The sequence below is a fragment of the Pogoniulus pusillus genome, chromosome 5, assembly GCF_015220805.1.
Source record: "Pogoniulus pusillus isolate bPogPus1 chromosome 5, bPogPus1.pri, whole genome shotgun sequence".
Classification (NCBI taxonomy): Eukaryota; Metazoa; Chordata; class Aves; order Piciformes; family Lybiidae; genus Pogoniulus; species Pogoniulus pusillus.
In genome coordinates this window covers 848,417-866,802 of record NC_087268.1, presented here as the reverse complement: position 1 = coordinate 866,802, position 18,386 = coordinate 848,417, and the positions used below count along the sequence as shown (strand labels likewise).

The following is an 18,386-nucleotide window of genomic DNA, read 5'->3' as shown; positions in this document are numbered from 1 at the left end:
TCATGTGCTGAAAAATGGAGTAAAAGGTTGAGGTGGTACCTAGCAACTCACAACATCATTGAACAGAAAAGAGTACTGGCAGCCAGCAGGAGCTGCAGGGAACTTATGTCCCCAGGCTGCTGCTCCAAGCTGAGATTTGTCTTGAGAATGCGATACTCATGTCCCTACTCTTGACTAAAATGGGAGACCTACCTACACAGTCAAGATCTCTGAAGGAGTTTGTCTTAATTCTGCTGTACTCTCCCTGCTGAAAGATGACAATGCTGTTGAAGAATACAAAGTGCAGAGATTTTTCAGGACTGGAGAACTGGAGTGAAAGGGAGCATCTTTACCAAGGGATTAAACTATTTAATCGAGGGATGAAACCCTGGACTGGGTTGCTCAGGGAGGTGGTTGAGGCCCCATGGCTTTAGGTGTTTCAGGCCAGGCTGGCTGAGGCTGTGTGCAGCCTGCTCTAGGGTAGGGTGTCCCTGGGCATGGCAGGGGGTTGGAACTGGCTGCTCCTTGTGGTCCCTTCCAGCCCTGCCTGATTCTGTGATTCTATACTTCCCGTTGCCGAGTGCACCGGCAGTGCAGGTCGCTCTGTCTTCAAGGTTTGAAGCAAAACTAAAGGAGAACACAGACAGCTGAAGTGGAACATGACCTACTTATATAAATGTTAATTATCTACTTAGAGAAATGGCATCTAAGTGATACCACATGCTATCATTTTCTACCCCTGCCTCCACCTGAACAACTAGTAGGGAATAGAGAGAAACCAAGTGTGGAGGACACATTAAGCTTGGGCGGTAGTGAAGAAATGATTCTACTACAAAGTAAGATAACCAGAGATCATGTGTAAAGCAACTGCTTTCTTCAGGTGGTTTCTAGTTTAAAATGTCTGATAGGAATTGCACACCTTTTTTGTTTCCTCAGAAGGTTGAGAACAGCCCAGAACTTCCTCTTTCTGCCATGGAGCTTGACAAGAAAGTTACTGCTACAAAGCCACACTGGCTCTGCCAAAAGCATTTATGGCTCAGGAGGAATGGTCTGCATCTGATTCATGAGAGCCTCCCAGCAGATCAAGGGAGGTTCTCCTCCCCCTCTACTCTGCCCTGCTGAGACCTCATCTTGAATACTGCCTTCAGTTTTGGGCTCCCCAGTTTCAGAGGGACAGGGATCTGCTGGAGAGGGTCCAGCAGAGGGCCAGGAGGATGATGAGGGGACTGGAGGGCATGGCTGATGAGGAGAGGCTGAGGGACCTGGGGCTGCTCAGTCTGGAGAAGAGAAGACTGAGAGGGGATTTGATCAATGTTTATCAGTATCTGAGGGCTGCCAGGAGGGGGGGACAGGCTCTGCTCACTGCTCCCTGGCATAGCACAAGCAGCAATGGGTGTAAGCTGCAGCACAGGAGGTGCTGCCTCAACACAAGGGGGAACTTCTTTGCTGGAAGGGTCCCAGAGCACTGGCACAGGCTGCCCAGAGAGGCTGTGGGGTCTGCTTCTGTGGAGCCTTTCCAGGCCTGTCTGGATGTGTTCCTCTGTGCTCTGGCAGGGGGTTGGACTGGATGATCTCCTTGGGTCCCTTCTAGCCCTAACATCCTGTGAGCCTGTGATGTTTGCAGTGATGGCAATGACTCACAGATGGTGGCATAACTCTGTGGCTGAGACATTCCCTCCTGCAACCCACACGGCTCTGCTTTCTTCATTGACTCAGAGGATCTGAGTGTGTCTCAGTGTGTGTGGGAAAGTACAGCATGCAGAGAGGCAGAACATCTCACTGACCACCATTCTGGAGGGAAAAATCAAAGCAGAGGATGCTGGACATTGGCTCACAGATGCTGCATGTTATTCTGTAGGGTGTCTGAGAAGGATTCTTGTTCTGGCACAGCTTCTAAGAGCATGGGATGTCAAGTCTTGCTATGTACAGAGATGGTTCCCAGTCAGCAGTCAGGCCAATGGCCTCAGTTTCAAGATGGACAGCTTCTAGACTGCTAGAGCAACCCCTAAAAGAGATGAATATGGGTGTTACAGAAATGTGAGAAATAGGAGCTGGGAAAAGAATAGGAAGTGTGCAGTTAGCACTCAGAGGCAGAATGACATGGGACTCAGGAACACTGGCTGTGCAAGGGGACAGGTCTGACTGTGAAGAATGCATTTCCCTCTTGCTGCACGGGAGGACTGACCCTGATGTCAGCAGAAGGATCTTTTCAGTGCCGAACAGACTGCAGACTGCTGGGAACAAACCAGAGGGATGCAATGCAAGGATCCAATTCTGTTCCCAGCACAAGTAGACTCTTCCAGTCTGGTGTTGAGCAGCCTGTGCTAGAGCAATGCCTTGGGTCTTTCAGCTCTCTGATGACAGGGATACTTGCACACGACAGAAACCTCATCTCAACCCTTGTCCAGCTCCACCTTTCTTAACAGTGATGCTGGACAAGAAAGGTTTGCACAGCTCAGTGGGTTCAGGAGACGAATCCCACCAATAAATCAGAACAAGAGGCAGAAGTGCAGGAAGAAGTGGTAGTGGTGCCATGGCAGCTTCACAGAGCACAAAGCGCATCGCAGAACAAGACAGGAGAAAGGCAGTTTGACTTATTGCTGCATTTATTAACTCACTGCAGGTACTGAATTGTGTAGTTTAAATCCAAGAAGGTTTAGCTTCAGACCAGCACGAAACCTAACCCTCTGTCAGCATCCTGAACGTAGCTAAAGGGGTGATTACAAAGAGCAAAGCCTGTGACTTGAGGGACAGTAGAGCTGAAGCTGAGAAGTAATAACTTACTCCAATTGGTAGATGAGATATTCCTGCTCTTTAGTATCACAAAACCCAGAAGAAGTGTGAGCATTACAATTGCAGCTGCAAGTGGGGCAAAGAAATTTATCTTCACTGGCTGTATTTCTTCCTCCTGTATCTCTGAATATTAAAACAGGAGATATACATACATCTAAGATTAAATTTGGTGACTTAATCTTCCCCAAAGTTACATGAATTAAAAGATCAGGGAAAGGCCCTCAGCATCCTTTGCTTTTACAGTGGTTTCTTGCTGTCAGTCACTATCCACATTGCTTTATTTCCATTTCCATTAACTAGAGAAACTACCAAGTCTTAAGAGCTACTTCAACAGCAGTAGGGCAAAATAGTCTTGCTGAAGTTTGGGTACCATGTGAGAGACAACCAGCTTAATTAATAAAAGAGCCACTGAACCAGCTTGAAGAACCTGGGATATGTTGCAAATGATAGTCAAAATCTACTGCAATGCCATAAGGGATGTGAAAGTAGCAGGGAATGAAAAGGAGTTTCCCTCTATTTCTGGTTATTATGCTTTGGAGGTTTTGGTTGCTGGGGTTAGCAGCTGCCAGAGCTCCAGTTATAGCCAAATAAAGCAGCTGATGGGGAGTTTGTAGTTTCTAACCCACCATCACTGCTTGTCAGCTGGATCTTTTCCTAAGGCCAGGGGTGAGAGAATAAGAACTGAATATGGAAGAGGAAGATGCAGCGATCCTGCTAATATAGCCATGTAGGCACTAGCAAGCAACCTGTAGGGCTGTGCAAACCTCCAAGGCTTTTTGTATTGCACTGGGGGGTGGAACTAGATGATCCCTGTGGTCCCTTCCAAGCCTGACTGATTCTATGCCATCAGAGGCAGTCTCCCATATCTAGTATTAATAACTTAACCCTTAGCTAAATCTATACCAAGAAAACTTCACTGTGGAGCTTCTTCTGGAGTGAGTGGCAAGACTGTTTTACATCTGCAGTACCAATGTGTGTGCCTGTACTGCCCTGGTAGGCTTCCCTGAAATGCTACCATTCCCTGCTCCTCTCACTTGAAGCACACTTCTCCATCTTCAGCACTGTCTGCAGCAGACATGTGCAAGCCATGTGGGCATTGTCTTTATTCTGATGTGCTTGTGCCATAGCTTGAAACAAAAATAGGTCAAAGGACATTTTCCTGTCCCAGGAGATAAATAAGACAAAATAGAGCCTTAGTTAAAAGAAAGGATCAGCCACTGCATCCAGTTCTGGGCTCCTCCACTGCAGAGAGATGTTGAGGTGCTGGAAGGTGTCCACAGGAGGGCAACAAGGCTGTGAGGGGCCTGGAGCACAGCCCTGTGAGGAGAGGCTGAGGGGCTGGGGGTGTGCAGCCTGCAGAAGAGGAGGCTCAGGGCAGAGCTCATTGCTGTCTGCAGCTGCCTGCAGGGAGGCTGTAGCCAGGTGGGGTTGGGCTCTGCTGCCAGGCACCCAGCAACAGAACAAGGGGACACAGTGTGAAGCTGTGCCAGGGGAGGTCTGGGCTGGATGTTAGGAGGAAGTTGTTGGCAGAGAGAGTGATTGGCATTGGAATGGGCTGCCCAGGGAGGTGGTGGAGTCACTGTGCCTAGAGGTGTTGAAGCCAAGCCTGGCTGGGGCACTTAGTGCCATGGTCTGGTTGATTGGGCAGGGCTGGGTGCTAAGTTAGGCTGGATGAGCTTGGAGCTCTCTTCCAACCTGGTTGATTCTATGATTCTATGAATAAGACTGGAGAGAGAATTTGGTGGTCATGGCCATTGCTGAACAGGATGAACAACATACAACCCTAGCAATCAAATCCTACTGCTACTTAGGCTTTATTCTCTGCCCTGACTATACTGCTATCTGTGATCCACTCCACTTCAATGTGCTCTGCTACTACCCATGCCCATGCAGAATACATGTGATACTGTGAAATAGGAACAGGCAAATGGACACTCACCTATGGCTAGTGGCATTGAAACAAGGCTCCCCAGCTGCTCTCCAAGGTGAAGCAGGCATCTAATGTTAGTGGGGGTGTTTGTAGGAACCTGGATATCCAGCTTGCTGGTAACATTGTACAGCTTTGTTGCAGCATCCTGTGAGACATCCAGGTGATGTACTTGAGTTTGTGTTTTGTTCTCATACGAGATTAGCCAAGACATCTGCTTGGGCTCTGGGTAGCCCCCGCTGGAAGAACAGGACAGGTTCAAGTACTTGCTGGGCTGCAGTTCCCCAGCCTGCAGACATTCTATCTTGGGTTGACTGTAGTTGGCTGAAACAGACCAAAGAGAAAGCCTCATGAGTCAGACATACCACATCATGTGACAGTCCCTGCCAACTCTTTAAGCAGAAGCCAGTCTAAACATTTTTCCCAGGGAAAACAATGGGAGTCCCAAGAAGGGTTTGCTGTGTAAGGGTAAAGCTGCACCAGGGCAGGTTTAGGCTGGATGTTAGGAGGAAGTTGTTGGCAGAGAGAGTGATTGGCATTGGAATGGGCTGCCCAGGGAGGTGGTGGAGTGGCTGTGCCTGGAGGTGTTGAAGCCAAGCCTGGCTGGGGCACTTAGTGCCATGGTCTGGCTGATTGGACAAGGCTGGGGGCTAGGTTGGACTGGATGCTCTTGGAGGTCTCTTCCAACCTGCTTGATTCTATGATTCAATCTCATTTCCTAGATCACTGATAGAGATATTAAAGAGAACTGCCCCAAATATCAGGCCCTGGGCAACACCAGCTGTGACCAGCTTGCAGATGGATTTTTTAGTATTAAAAGATTCTTCAGCATTTCCAACTGAGCTAATTGCTAAAGGGACCCAGCTAGCTTTGTGTGACTGCCCTACAGACCTGGTACAGCACCTCATCTTTCGTTTTCCTCCACTTTCACTGTGACACCCCAAACTACAAACACTCCTCCATGTATGGCAGCAGATTCTAATTAAGTACACTTCGACAGTTGTCATTTTCTTCCTCTCCCCCCTTTATTTTACTATGATTTAATACTGCTCCTTCTCTTGGGTGGTTCTTGAGCACTCCAGCATCTCCACAGCCCTCTGGACACACTCCAGCATCTCCACAGCCCTCTTGGAATGGGGGCTCCAGAGCTGGATGCAGTACTGCAGGTGGGGTCTCAGCAGAGCACAGCAGAGCAGAGGGGGAGAATCCCCTCCCTGGCCCTGCTGGCCACACTGCTCCTGATGCAGCCCAGGCTCTGGTTGTCCTTCTGGGCTGCAAGTGCACACTGCTGGCTCCTGCTGAGCTTCTCCTCCAGCAGCACCCCCAAGTCCCTCTCCTCAGGGACTCCTCCAGCCACTCACTGCCCAGCCTGCAGTTGTGCTTGGCATTGCCTCCACCCAGCTGCAGGACACTGCACTTGGTCTTGTTAAACCTCATGAGCTTAGCTTGTGCCCACCTCTGCATCCTGACCAGGTCCCTCTGGATGGATCCCTGCCCTCCAGCCTGGCTGCTGCACCACACAGCTTGGTGTCAGCAGCAAACTTGCTGAGGCTGCACTCAGTGCCTCTGTCCATGGCACCCACAAAGATGTTGAACAAGATTGGTCCCAGGACTGACTGCTTGAATTAACAGTGGATGCTAAATGTCTCTTAAACTGGAGGCCTTGACATTGACTGCACATTGTGAGTTTCTGAGCTGTAGAACTTTGCTGAAAATACTTGTCCAGTAGCTTTTGAGACAATCAAAATTCACAGCCTGGTTTTTGTAGCTGTGAATTGAGGGAACACTGAGTGGTAGCACAAAGCTAAATAAGATTTGGGATTTTTAGTCTGGAGTGGAGGAGGCTGAGGGGACACAGTCTTGCTTTCTGCAGCTCCCTGAAAGAAGCTGGCAGTGAGGTGGGTGTTGGTGTCTCCTCCCTAATGAAAAATGGTAGGACAAGAGGAAGTAGCCTCAAGTTGCACCATGGATACCAGGAAAAACTGACCGAGTGGTCAGGCATTGGAAGAGGCTACTCAGGGGAGAGGTGGAGTTCCCATCCTTGGAGATGTTAAAAGACCATGGCTCTTCAGGACATGGTTTAATGGGAATGGTGGTGTTGGGTTGATGATTGCTGGGGGCTAGGTTGGACTGGATGAGCTTGGAGGTCTCTTCCAACCTGCTTGTTCTATGATTCTATGGTTGGACTTGATGATCTTGGAAGTCTTTTCCAACCTCAGTGATTCTATGATTGCATCCTAAGCTCAGGTCTCTATTCCAATTTTGGCTGTGGTTACATGCCTTTGAAGCACTTTTGGAGGCTGTGCAAGCTAGAAGCTGTTATCATTCATACATAGCTCTATTAGAGTGGAAAAATGAAGACAGACATAAGGGCAAAGGCTGCCAGCAGAACAGCTTAAAACAGGAACATGTCAGGAAAATATCTTTGGGAATACTAAACACACCAGAAAACATCAGGGGGGAAATGGCTTCCTCCCTGAGTCCCACGCTCCTGTGAAAAGGTTTTCTGCCTCCCTCTCTGACAGCATGCAGGGAGTCAGGTTGAATCTCAGGGCTGCCTGTGGGTTTTTTTCTTGAGAGATATTTTCACTCTTACTTTAACTGAGCATATGAATTTCTACTCCTCCACATGAGAGCTGCTCATTTCCTTATTTCCCCTGCAATTTGTATCATAACACAATAACTGGGTGTTGGCAGGGCTCTTATGTGCTAACTGTAATGTACCACCAATGGATGCTAACTATTATTGGTTTTAATAGGAGGCAGTGCAGCAGGGGCATAAAAAGAGGTGCATTTTCCAGAGCCCTAAGACCTGTAAAACTTGCAGGAGGCAAGAGGCAGGAAGGCAGGGAGGTTTTCACCATAACCTATGACGGGATGAGAATTGGAATGATGAAATACTGAGCAAAGTGTTGCCTCATCTTCTACTGCTTCTGTCTGAGTAGAATCATAGAATCATAGAGTGAGTCAGGGTTGGAAGGGACCACAAGGAGCAGCCAGTTTCAACCGCCCTGCCATGCCCAGGGACATCCTACCCTAGAGCAGGCTGCCCACAGCCTCAGCCAGCCTGGCCTCAAACACCTCCAGCCATGGGGCCTCAACCACCTCCCTGGGCAACCCACTCCAGCCTCTCACCACTCTCATGCTCAACAACTTCCTCCTCATGGCCAGGCTGAATCTCCCCACCTCCAGCTTTGCTCCATTCCCCCCAGTCCTGACACTCACTGAGAGCTTAAAAAGTCCCTCCCCAGCTTTTTTGTAGTCCCCCTTCAGATCCTGGAAGGCCACAAGAAGTCACCTGGGAGCCTCCTCTTCTCAAGAATGCTTCTACTTCTGCCTGAGTACTTTCAGTCAGAGCAGAGGATTTTCTGTTGAGCATGCTCTTACCCACCTTCAGAAGGTCTGCTCCAGGGCAGGTTCACTGTCACTGACTGGGGGGCAGCACCCTGCACTTCTGGACTGAAGAAACTGGCAGAGAACTCCCTCCATCCCCTCCCCTGATCAGAAAACAACCAGAAGAGATTCCTCACCGATGATGTGCAGCAAGTACTCAGCTTTGTGTATGACCTTTGGTGATCCTCTGTCTCTGTGCTGTACAATGCATGTATAGAGTCCTTCATCCACAACTGCTGTGTTTAACAGCTGCAAGGTCCACTTGTCCATGTCCATGGCGGTGCGATTCACGTAGCTGGGGCTGAGGTTGTCGTGCTTCTCGTGCCCATGGTACACTTCATGCACGACTTCATCGTCCCCTTTTTGCCAGAAAACTCTTACATCCTTCAGGTCAATTTCCTGAGAGCTTGGGAAAGAGCAGGACAGGAATGCTGTGTGGTTGAGAAACGACTTCAGGTGATGCACACTGGCAGGAATACCTGAGGCAGAGGGAGAGACGGAATGAAGACTGACATCAGCTACAGGAGAACGCTCAGAGAGTCATAGAATGCTTGAGCTGGAAAGGACCTCAGAGCAGGCTGCTCCAGGCCTCATCTGTCCTGGCTTTGAACACTCCCAGGCATGTAGACCCCACAACTTCTCTGAGCAACCTGTTCCAGTGTGTGATGGTTTGGGTGTTCCCTGCCCCCCAACACTTAAGAAAATCACCCAGACTAGACTCAGCCAAGCTGGAAATTGAATGAATGAAGCTATATTTACAGCTTAGCACAATGCCCAAGCAGGTATTCACAATCTGTGCAGCTAGAGACAGACACAGACAAGTGAAAAAGTGATACAGAAACACAGCAGCCCTCCCAGAAACCAGAGTCCCCAGCAGGGGCTCCCAACCACCCTGCCACCTCCTTCCCACTCCTCTGCCTTACCCCAGACTTTGCCTTATGCTCAAGGTAGTTTGGAAGGTCAGCCAGAGGAGTTAGGAAGCAGAGGGATTAGTCAGGGAGCAAGTTATAGAGAGAAGTCCATGCAGGCCCAAAAGGCCCAGGGAGAGATTCTGATATCTCTGTTTGTGTTCTTACTCTTACCCATCTCAGCAAGCCTATGAGTGCAGCAGCCATCACCACTGCTTCCTTTTCACAGCCTGGAATCTAATTCTTCTCACCAAAATAGCCCAGCTAGGCTCAAACCAGCACACAGTGCCTCACCACCCTGCTGAGGAAGAATTCCCTTCTAATGCCTGCTCTAAATCAAGCTTCTTCCAGTTTGAAGTTACTACCACTCATCACTAAATGCTCAGATCTGTAATCAAAAGCCAAAATTATTTTTCTGTTAAAGCCTAATTCCTGCACTGCAAAGCAGAATGGAAGAGAAAACCTCCTGGAAAATGTGTTCCTAGAAGAAATTCACATTTTGATGTGGGTGGGCAACATTAAACATCAGTACCTATGAGAACCACAGCATTTCTCATAGAGTCATAGGATCAAGCAGGTTGGAAGAGAGCTCCAAGCTCAGCCAGTCCAACCTAGCACCCAGCCCTGGCCAGTCAACCAGACCATGGCACTAAGTGCCCCAACCAGGCTTTGTTTCAACACCTCCAGGGACAGCGACTCCACCACCTCCCTGGGCAGCCCATTTCAATGCCAATCACTCTCTCTGACAACAGCTTCCTCCTTACATCCAGCCTAGACCTGCCCTGGCACAACTTGAGACTGTGTCCCCTTGTTCTGTTGCTGGGTGCCTGGCAGCAGAGCCCAACCCCACCTGGCTACAGCCTCCCTGCAGGCAGCTGCAGGCAGCAATGAGCTCTGCCCTGAGCCTCCTCTGCTGCAGGCTGCACACCCCCAGCCCCTCAGCCTCTCCTCACAGGGCTCTGCTCCAGGCCCCTCCCCAGCCTTGCTGCCCTTCTCTCCACACCTTCCAGCATCTCAACATCTCTCTGCAATGGAGGAGCCCAGAACTGGACACAGCACTCAAGGTGTGGCCTGAGCAGTGCTGAGCACAGGGGCAGAAGAACCTCCCTTGTCCTGCTGCCCACACTGCTGCTGAGCCAGCCCAGGATGCCATTGGCTCTGCTGCCCACCTGGGCACACTGCTGCCTCCTCTGCAGCTCCTCTCTACCAGCACCCCCAGGTCCCTTTCTTCCTGGCTGCTCTCAGCCACTCTGGCCCCAGCCTGGAATGCTGCTTGGGGTTGTTGTTGCCAAAGTGCAGAACCCTGCACTTGGCCTTGTTCAGTCTGATCCCATTGGCCTCTGCCCACCCATCCAGCCTGGCCAGGTCCCTCTGCAGGGCTCTCCTACCTCTGGCAGCTCCACACCTGCTCCTAGCTTGGTGTCATCTGCAAACTTACTGATGCTGGACTCAATCCCCTGCTCCAGATCATCAGTAACGACATTGAACAGGACACAGATTCTTCCATTATGTCTGACAGGACACATAATTCTTCACCCTGACACTTACTATTGCGTAGTCCTGGTCATAAAACTGTTTCTTATTTTTCTTCTTATGTTTTGTTTTCCAATGAGGTCACAGTATCACAGTATCACAGTATCACCAAGGTTGGAAGAGACCTCACAGGTCCTACCACACAAGCAAAAGTTTTAAACCATTCTTGTAAGCTCCATGCTGAGTGGTGGTGTGAAGTGCTGCCACAAAAGAGATTCTGCACCATTTCTGTTCTAAACATTGAGTTCATTCTCCCAATAAAATAAACACAGCATTGCAGTGGGAAAAAAATTCAAGTGCATGCTGTTGTGTAATTAATCTAGAGTTTAATCACAGCTCACAGGATGTTAGGGATTGGAAGGGACCCAAGGAGATCATCCAGTCCAACCCCCTGCCAGAGCAGGGCAATCCTATCTAACACAGAGCACACAGGAACACATCCAGACAGGCCTGGAAAGGCTCCACAGAAGCAGACCCCACAGCCTCTCTGGGCAGCCTGTGCCAGTGCTCTGGGACCCTTCCAGCAAAGAAGTTCCCCCTTGTGTTGAGGCAGCACCTCCTGTGCTGCAGTTTACACCCATTGCTGCTTGTCCTGTGCCAGGGAGCAGTGAGCAGAGCCTGTCCCCCCCTCCTGGCAGCCCTCAGATACTGATAAACATTGATCAAATCCCCTCTCAGTCTTCTCTTCTCCAGACTGAGCAGCCCCAGGGCCCTCAGCCTCTCCTCATCAGCCATGCCCTCCAGTCCCCTCATCATCCTCCTAGCCCTCTGCTGGACCCTCTCCAGAAGATCCCTGTCCCTCTGAAACTGGGGAGCCCAAAACTGAACACAGTGTTCTGTGATCGGCCCAGCAAATCTGGGGCTGTTGATTGACAGATGTAGATGAGGTAGCATGTGCCAAGGTTGCCAAGAAAGCCAATAGCATGGGGCCTGTATCAGGACTAGCGTGGCCAGCAGGACCAGGGCAGTGATTGCCATCCTATCTTTTCCAATCCCAATGATTTTAGGATTCCCTGACCTGGTTACCAGTAATAGTTGACACCCACAATTACACCTTCATGCAGAGAGACCCAGAACTGCATAACACAGGGGAGGATTTCTCTCCTGCTTTCATCAGTGCACTTAGCTACTGTTCCAGATGGCAGAGGACAGGGAGGACAGGCTTGTCTTGGAATGAGGAATGCAGTCCTCCTCTGTGCCAGAAAACACAAATTCCTCAGCTGTGTTCAAAAAGGAGGGGCAGATTTAGAGTCTCTCTTCTGCTGCAAAGTTTTGACTGCTGCTCCAGAGTATGAGACTGCAAAATGATCCCCACGGCTGCCTGAAACTCCCATTGCTCTACATCAAACTGTCAGTGCTCAGTTTAATATTGCTCTGCTCCCTGACATACACAGGTGATATACACACACAGTTTAAAAGATAGATTCAGACTGGAAATTTAAGAGCAACATAAAATAAGCATACTGGAAAGACACAAAGGTGAAGAGAGAAAGTACTGACTACATATGCTAGAGTCCCTGCACACAATTTAGACATGCATGATACAGAATCAGGCAGGGTTCGAATGGACCACAAGGAGCAGCCAGTGCCAACCCCCCTGCCATGCCCAGGGACACCCTACCCTAGAGCAGGCTGCACACAGCCTCAGCCAGCCTGGCCTCAAACACCTCCAGCCATGGGGCCTCAACCACCTCCCTGGGCAACCCACTCCAGCCTCTCACCACTCTCCAGCTCAGCAACTTCCTCCTCACAGCCACTCTCACTCTCCCCACCTCCAGCTTTGCTCCATCCCCCCACTCCTGCCACTCCCTCACAGCCTCAAAAGTCCCTCCCCAGCTTTTTTGTAGCCCACTTCAGATCCTGGAAAGCCACAAGAAGGTCACCTGGGAGCCTCCTCTGCTCCAGCCTGCACAGCCCCAACTCTTTCAGTCTGTGCTCACAGCAGAGCTGCTGCAGCCTCTGAGCATCCTCCTGGCCCTGCTCTGGACACACTCCAGCATCTCCACAGCCCTCTTGCAATGGGGGCTCCAGAGCTGGATGCAGTACTGCAGGTGGGGTCTCAGCAGAGCACAGCAGAGGGGGAGAATCCCCTCCCTGGCCCTGCTGGCCACACTGCTGCTGCTGCAGCCCAGGCTCTGCTTGGCTTTCTGGGCTGCAAGTGCACACTGCTGGGTCATGTTGAGCTTCTTGTCCACTACCACACCCAAGTCCCTCTCCTCAGGTCTGCTCTCCAGCCACTCAATGCCCAGCCTGGAGTTGTATATAGGCTTTATTACTTTGATTGTGCAACAATTATTAATTCCTAAGCAATTAGTTCCTTGTTGGCTGAGAAAGAATCACATCAGGATATAAGTGATCAAAACATTTTTTACCTGGGAGAAGCATCACAACATGAAGGAAGAACAAGCAGACCTCCATGATGCTCTAAGAAGGAAGAATGAAAGAACTACGTTAGAGGTTTAAAATGCTGCAGCATCTCCTGCAGCACTCTCCAAGAAGAGTTAAACCAAGATGGGTTAGTGAGAAAGAGAGGTCATTGAGAAAACAAAGCTCACCGTGAACTGGTGCCAGGCCTTCTGGGTGCTTCAGAGCCTTTGACAGCGAGAAGCATGCCATGGTTTACAGGGAGGAGGACATGGTGCCAGAGTGCCGCAGACGGGGCACGCCGTGGCAGAACCACAGAGCCCCTGAGGTGCACAGCACAAATGAGTGCCCAAAACGCCTGGCACAGAGGAAAGAGGAATGAGGAGCATGCTTAGTCTGGCAGCATGGGGAAGAAGATGAAGGAATTGAAAGTAGAGGGGGAGGAGAGAGTGACATAGAAGGAGGAGGAGGGGGAGACAGAGCAATGACCTCAGCTACCAGAAGCAATGAAGTGTGTGACCTTCTGTTTTGTAACAGGAACCTATAGAATCACAGAACCAAGCAGGCTGGAAGAGAGCTCCAAGCTCATCCAGTCCAACCTAGCACCCAGCCCTGGCCAAGCAACCAGACCATGGCACTAAGTGCCCCATCCAGGCTATGCTTGAACACCTCCAGGGACAGTGGTCAAGATAAACTGCTCTCAGTTTAGAAAAAAATGGCTATGGCCTCACAAGATTGTTACTTGATGATCTCAAAGGTCTCTTCCAATCTCTACAGTTCTATGATTCAGTGATTCTAAAAGCAAAACACTCTTCTGGCTGCTTCAGTTTATGTAGTATAAGCAACTAAAATGCTGGTCAGCAGGCAAACGTCATTCCCATGCACTGGTGAGAGAATGGACTTGCAGCTCGCCGGCCCTGCATGTTACTGCTCTCTACTTCAGCAGCACCTTTGTGTTTTCCCTGTGCTTTCCCATACACATGAGAGAAGCCTCTACACTGGCTCTGCCAAGGTCCTTCACTCTCTTCTCTGAAGCAGCTCCACAGAACCCTTTTGCTGGAACAGTTCATAGAATCATAGAATCAGTCAGGGTTGGAAGGGACCACAAGGAGCAGCCAGTTCCAACCCCCTGCCATGCCCAGGGACACCCTACCCTAGAGCAGGCTGCACACAGCCTCAGCCAGCCTGGCCTCAAACACCTCCAGCCAGGGGGCCTCAACCACCTCCCTGGGCAACCCACTCCAGCCTCTCACCACTCTCCTGCTCAACAACTTCCTCCTCACAGCCACTCTCACTCTCCCCACCTCCAGCTTTGCTCCATTCCCCCCACTCCTGCCACTCCCTCACAGCCTCAAAAGTCCCTCCCCAGCTTTTTTGGAGGCCTCCTTCAGATCCCGGAAGGCCACAAGAAGGTCACCTGGGAGCCTCCTCTGCTCCAGCCTGCACAGCCCCAACTCTTTCAGGCTGTGCTCACAGGAGATGCAAAAGTACTTCAGTTCTCTCAATACTTTAGAACAGTAGGATTGGTCTCTGCTGCCCTGACAGGCAGTGCAGCTTCCTGATGGCTTCCCATTCTCTGTCATGCATTATTTTAGGCAAGGATACTTGGATCTTTCAGAGCAAGAGCCTCTGCTTCTGCTACTGTGTAATTTCCTCTCAGCCTGCTGTTGTATTTCTGTGCATGTGCTCTAATCTACAGAAGAACACATTCTGTTTTCCCAGACCAGATTCTTTCTGCCTTTTCTTAGAAAAGGGAAGGAAGAAGATGAAATGCCTCTAGGTATATAGATAATTTCATTTGTGATCCACCTGTAGCAGTAGAGAGGGGAGGGGTTGTGCAGAATTCATTGTTGTAAACAGAAGCAGCATGTGCTCAGGTGGCCAAGACAGCCAGTAGCATCCTGGCCTGTATCAGGAAGAGTATGACCAGCAGGACTAGGGAAGGGACTGTTCCAGGGGACTGAGCACTGCTGAGGCCACACCTTGAGTACTTGGTTCAGTTTTGGAGCCCTCACTACAAGTGAGATGTTGAGGACCAGAGTAGGACCAGAAAACAGCAGTGGAGTAGGTGAAGGGTCTGGAGAACTGGAGTTTTGAGGAGCTACTGAGGGCACTGGAGTTGTTTAGCGAGGAGAACAAGAGGGTACAAAGAGACCTTCTTACTCTCTACAAGGAGAGCTGTAAGTAAGTAAGTTGTAATTAAGTAAGACCTTCTTACTCTCTACAAGGAGGTTGGAACAAAGTGGGTCACTTCTTCCTAATAATAAGTGATAGGATGAGAGGCCTCAAGTTGAACCAGGATATGTTTAGTTTGGCTGTTAGAAGAAACTTCTTTACTGAAAGGGTTCTCAAAGATTGGAACAGGTTGCCCAGGGAGGTGGTTGAATCCCCATCCCTGGAGATGTTTCAAAGACACAGAGAAGTGATGCTAAGGGACATGGTTTTGCACCAGACTTGGTAGAGTTAGATATGGCTGGACTCAATGAACTTAAAGGTCTTTTTCAGCTGAAATGCTTCTATGAGTCTTTCTGCTCTAGGTGCCTGGTCTAGTTGACTGCACAGGGCTGGGATAGGTTGGACTAGATGATTTTGGAGGTCTCTTCCAACTAGGTTGGCTCTATGATTCTAAAAGACTGGATGAGGCACTTAGTGCCATGGCCTAGTTGACTGGATTGGACTGGGTGCTAGGTTGGATGGATGAGCTTGGAGCTCTCTTCCAACCTGGTTGGTTCTATGATTCTATAGACTGTGAACTTTAATCAAGGGCTTTTCCTTCTTGGCTAGGCCCAACTGTTATTAAAACACACACCACTGATTGTCTGAGTAAAATTGCCTGTGCCAAGCCACTAAAACCTACAGAAACTCCTTCTACACAGCTGTATTTCCCTCTTGTGGATAAGAATTTTTGCTTCCAGCCATGTAAAAAAAAAGGGGTGGGAGGGGAAAAAGAAGCATAGGCCTATTTTTTGATTCACTGCAGAGGTGTTAGAGGATAAATTAAAGCAATTTAGCCACTGGAAAACTAAGTGGAGAGAGTGTAGTGAGTGTTTAGCAATGAGTGTCCCACAGCAGCAAAGACCAAAACCAGAACTGAAAATAAGAGTGAGTGAGAGAAATAAAACCCAAGGCAAAACCACCAGATCATGCTGCTTGCCATTCTTTATGAGTTGGACTGGCAGCTGTGAAGACAGAAGTCTAAAAGGATCCCACAGGGTTTCCTGGCTGTTGTCTTCCAGGAGAAGGTAGTTGTTGGGGATGGCTGTGTGCAGAAGAACTCCACGAGAGCAGTGGGCAGCCACGTTCTGTTCAGAGGGAGGTCGTGAGGCTGACAAGCTGCTTCTGTTATGCAACCTGCCTTATACAGAGCTGCTCACCACAGCATGGGTTTAGGTGGAAAAGACCTTTAGGATTATGCTGTCTACAACTACCTGAAGGGAGGCTGTAGCCAGGTGGGGTCAGTCCCTGGAAGGTGTCCAGAGAAGGGCAAGGAAGCTGGTGGGAGGGGCCTGGAGCAGAGCCCTGTGAGGAGAGGCTGAGGGAGCTGGGAGTGTGCAGCCTGCAGCAGAGGAGGCTCAGGGCAGAGCTCATTGCTGCCTGCAGCTGCCTGCAGGGAGGTTGTAGCCAGGTGGGGTTGGGCTCTGCTGCCAGGCACCCAGCAACAGAACAAGGGGACACAGTGTGAAGCTGTGCCAGGGGAGGTCTAGGCTGGATGTTAGGAGGAAGTTGTTGTCAGAGAGAGTGATTGGCATTGGAATGGGCTGCCCAGGGAGGTGGTGGAGTCACTGTGCCTGGAGATGTTGAAGCCAAGTCTGGCTGGGGCACTTAGTGCCATGGTCTGGTTGGTTGGCCAGGTCTGGGTGATAGGTTGGACTGAATGAGCTTGGAGGTCTCTTTCAACCTGGTTGATTCTATGAACCTATGATTCTATGATCACGTCCCACCATTAGCTAACTCTACCAACTCTGGTGCTAAAATGAACCTGACCACTAAAACTTCAGTGCTTGCAAGCAGCTTCTATTCAATTTTTTCCAAGCTGACTTTTAGCAGCAAATGAAAATCTTTGTAGCCATGAACCAGAAGACTGAGGAGAATTACAAAGTCTCTATGCTGGTTATGTACACCGTTTCTTTGTCACATTCAACACACTGCTGTAGGCTATTCTCTTTTCTCTCTGCAGGCCACTGAAATTCTGGTTATGTCCCACAGTTGCTGAGCCTCCAAAAGGACTTGCTCAGAAAGGAAAGTTAGACGTTGCTGCTGGCAAATGGTGCAAACCAACCTGCCCTCTCCAGGGCCATGAGCTGTGCATGAACACTCTGCTCCAATTTGGATGATTGCTCACATGTTGGCTGCATCCATCTTTGGAAGTGGCACCTTGTGATGGTGCCAGAGATAATCCATGAGATGGGAGCAGTTTGAAGACCTAGGGCTTGAAAATGATCCCTTACACCCTGTGCTACTTTGAAGCTAGCTGCAATATTTTGGTGAGAAGAATTAGGTGAGTTAATTAACAATCAAATTTAATTTGCCCCATGCTGAAGTGCCAAAATAAGGATGTGATGGTTTGGGTGTTACCCACACCCCCACACTTAAGAAAATCACCCAGAGTAGATTCAGCTGCTGGAAATGGAATGAAGCTTTCTATGTACAGCTTAGCACAATACCCAAGCAGGTATTTACAATCTATACAGCTAGAGACAGACACAGACAAGTGAAAAAGTGATAGAGAAACACAACAGCCCTCCCAGAAGTCAGCTAGGCTCAAACTAGCAGAACAGGGCAGGTACCTGTGACAGAAAGCAAGAGCAACTGCCTAACCACACACAGCCCCACAGCACAACTCATATGGCATGAATGTACACTCCATGCAAGTGAAACTGCAGGGGGAACTTGGAGGGGAAAAACATCACCAACCAGAATAAGATATTCTTTGAGATTAGCTGTGGTGTCTATTCATAGTTCCACCTAAAGGACAGGTCAGGCTGACATATCTTTCCAAACTCTAAGCTACACCCAAGCATAGAGTTGGCAAGTTGGTTGAACCACTTCTGCATCACAATCAGCACATCGGGTGACGTCTCTCCTCCTTTTCCAGCTTGCCTCAAAGTTAGTGAAACAAACCCTTAATGGTTGGACTCAATGTTAAAGGTCTTTACAAACCAAAATGAGACTTGTTTTGCTCCTGTCCACATCCTGTGGTGAACAAAGTACATACAGTTGGCTTGCACCTGTGGCTGCCTCATGTAAGGCCTATGTTTTTCCCAAGTTTGGGCAGAGTAAGCCTATGGCTTCACTTAATACACTCAAGCTCAGCTAACTGCCATTCTGCTTGGCTAATCTGTGTCCAAAGGCCCATTAGTCTCAGGCTGCAGTGATAGAAAGAGATGAGCAGGTAACACAAGGTGCTCTGCTGTTGTATTCGTGCTTGCTTGCTTGCTTCTGCTGCTGCTTGCTGCCACTGCTCTCTGCTTCTGGCAGTGTTATGCCTC

General features: G+C 49.5%; 1 protein-coding gene across 4 annotated transcripts in view; it reads right to left on the bottom strand.

Annotated features, from left to right (window-relative positions):
- CD86 (CD86 molecule) overlaps positions 1–18,386 on the bottom strand; it is a 65,304-nt gene that overhangs the window by 40,008 nt on the left and 6,910 nt on the right. The window contains exons 3-7 of one of the 4 annotated variants that reach the window (XM_064142988.1): positions 12,906–12,957; positions 8,230–8,571; positions 4,712–5,023; positions 2,764–2,895; positions 1,806–1,984 (exon numbers count right to left, since the gene is read on the bottom strand). In XM_064142988.1, coding sequence (XP_063999058.1) covers positions 1,965–1,984; positions 2,764–2,895; positions 4,712–5,023; positions 8,230–8,571; positions 12,906–12,957 — 858 coding nt within the window. In that variant the 3' untranslated portion in view covers positions 1,806–1,964. Of the gene's footprint in view, positions 1–1,805; positions 1,985–2,597; positions 2,896–4,711; positions 5,024–8,229; positions 8,572–12,905; positions 12,958–18,386 lie in introns of those variants that run through there. The other 3 variants (XM_064142989.1, XM_064142987.1, XM_064142986.1) reach the window with 3 other exon arrangements.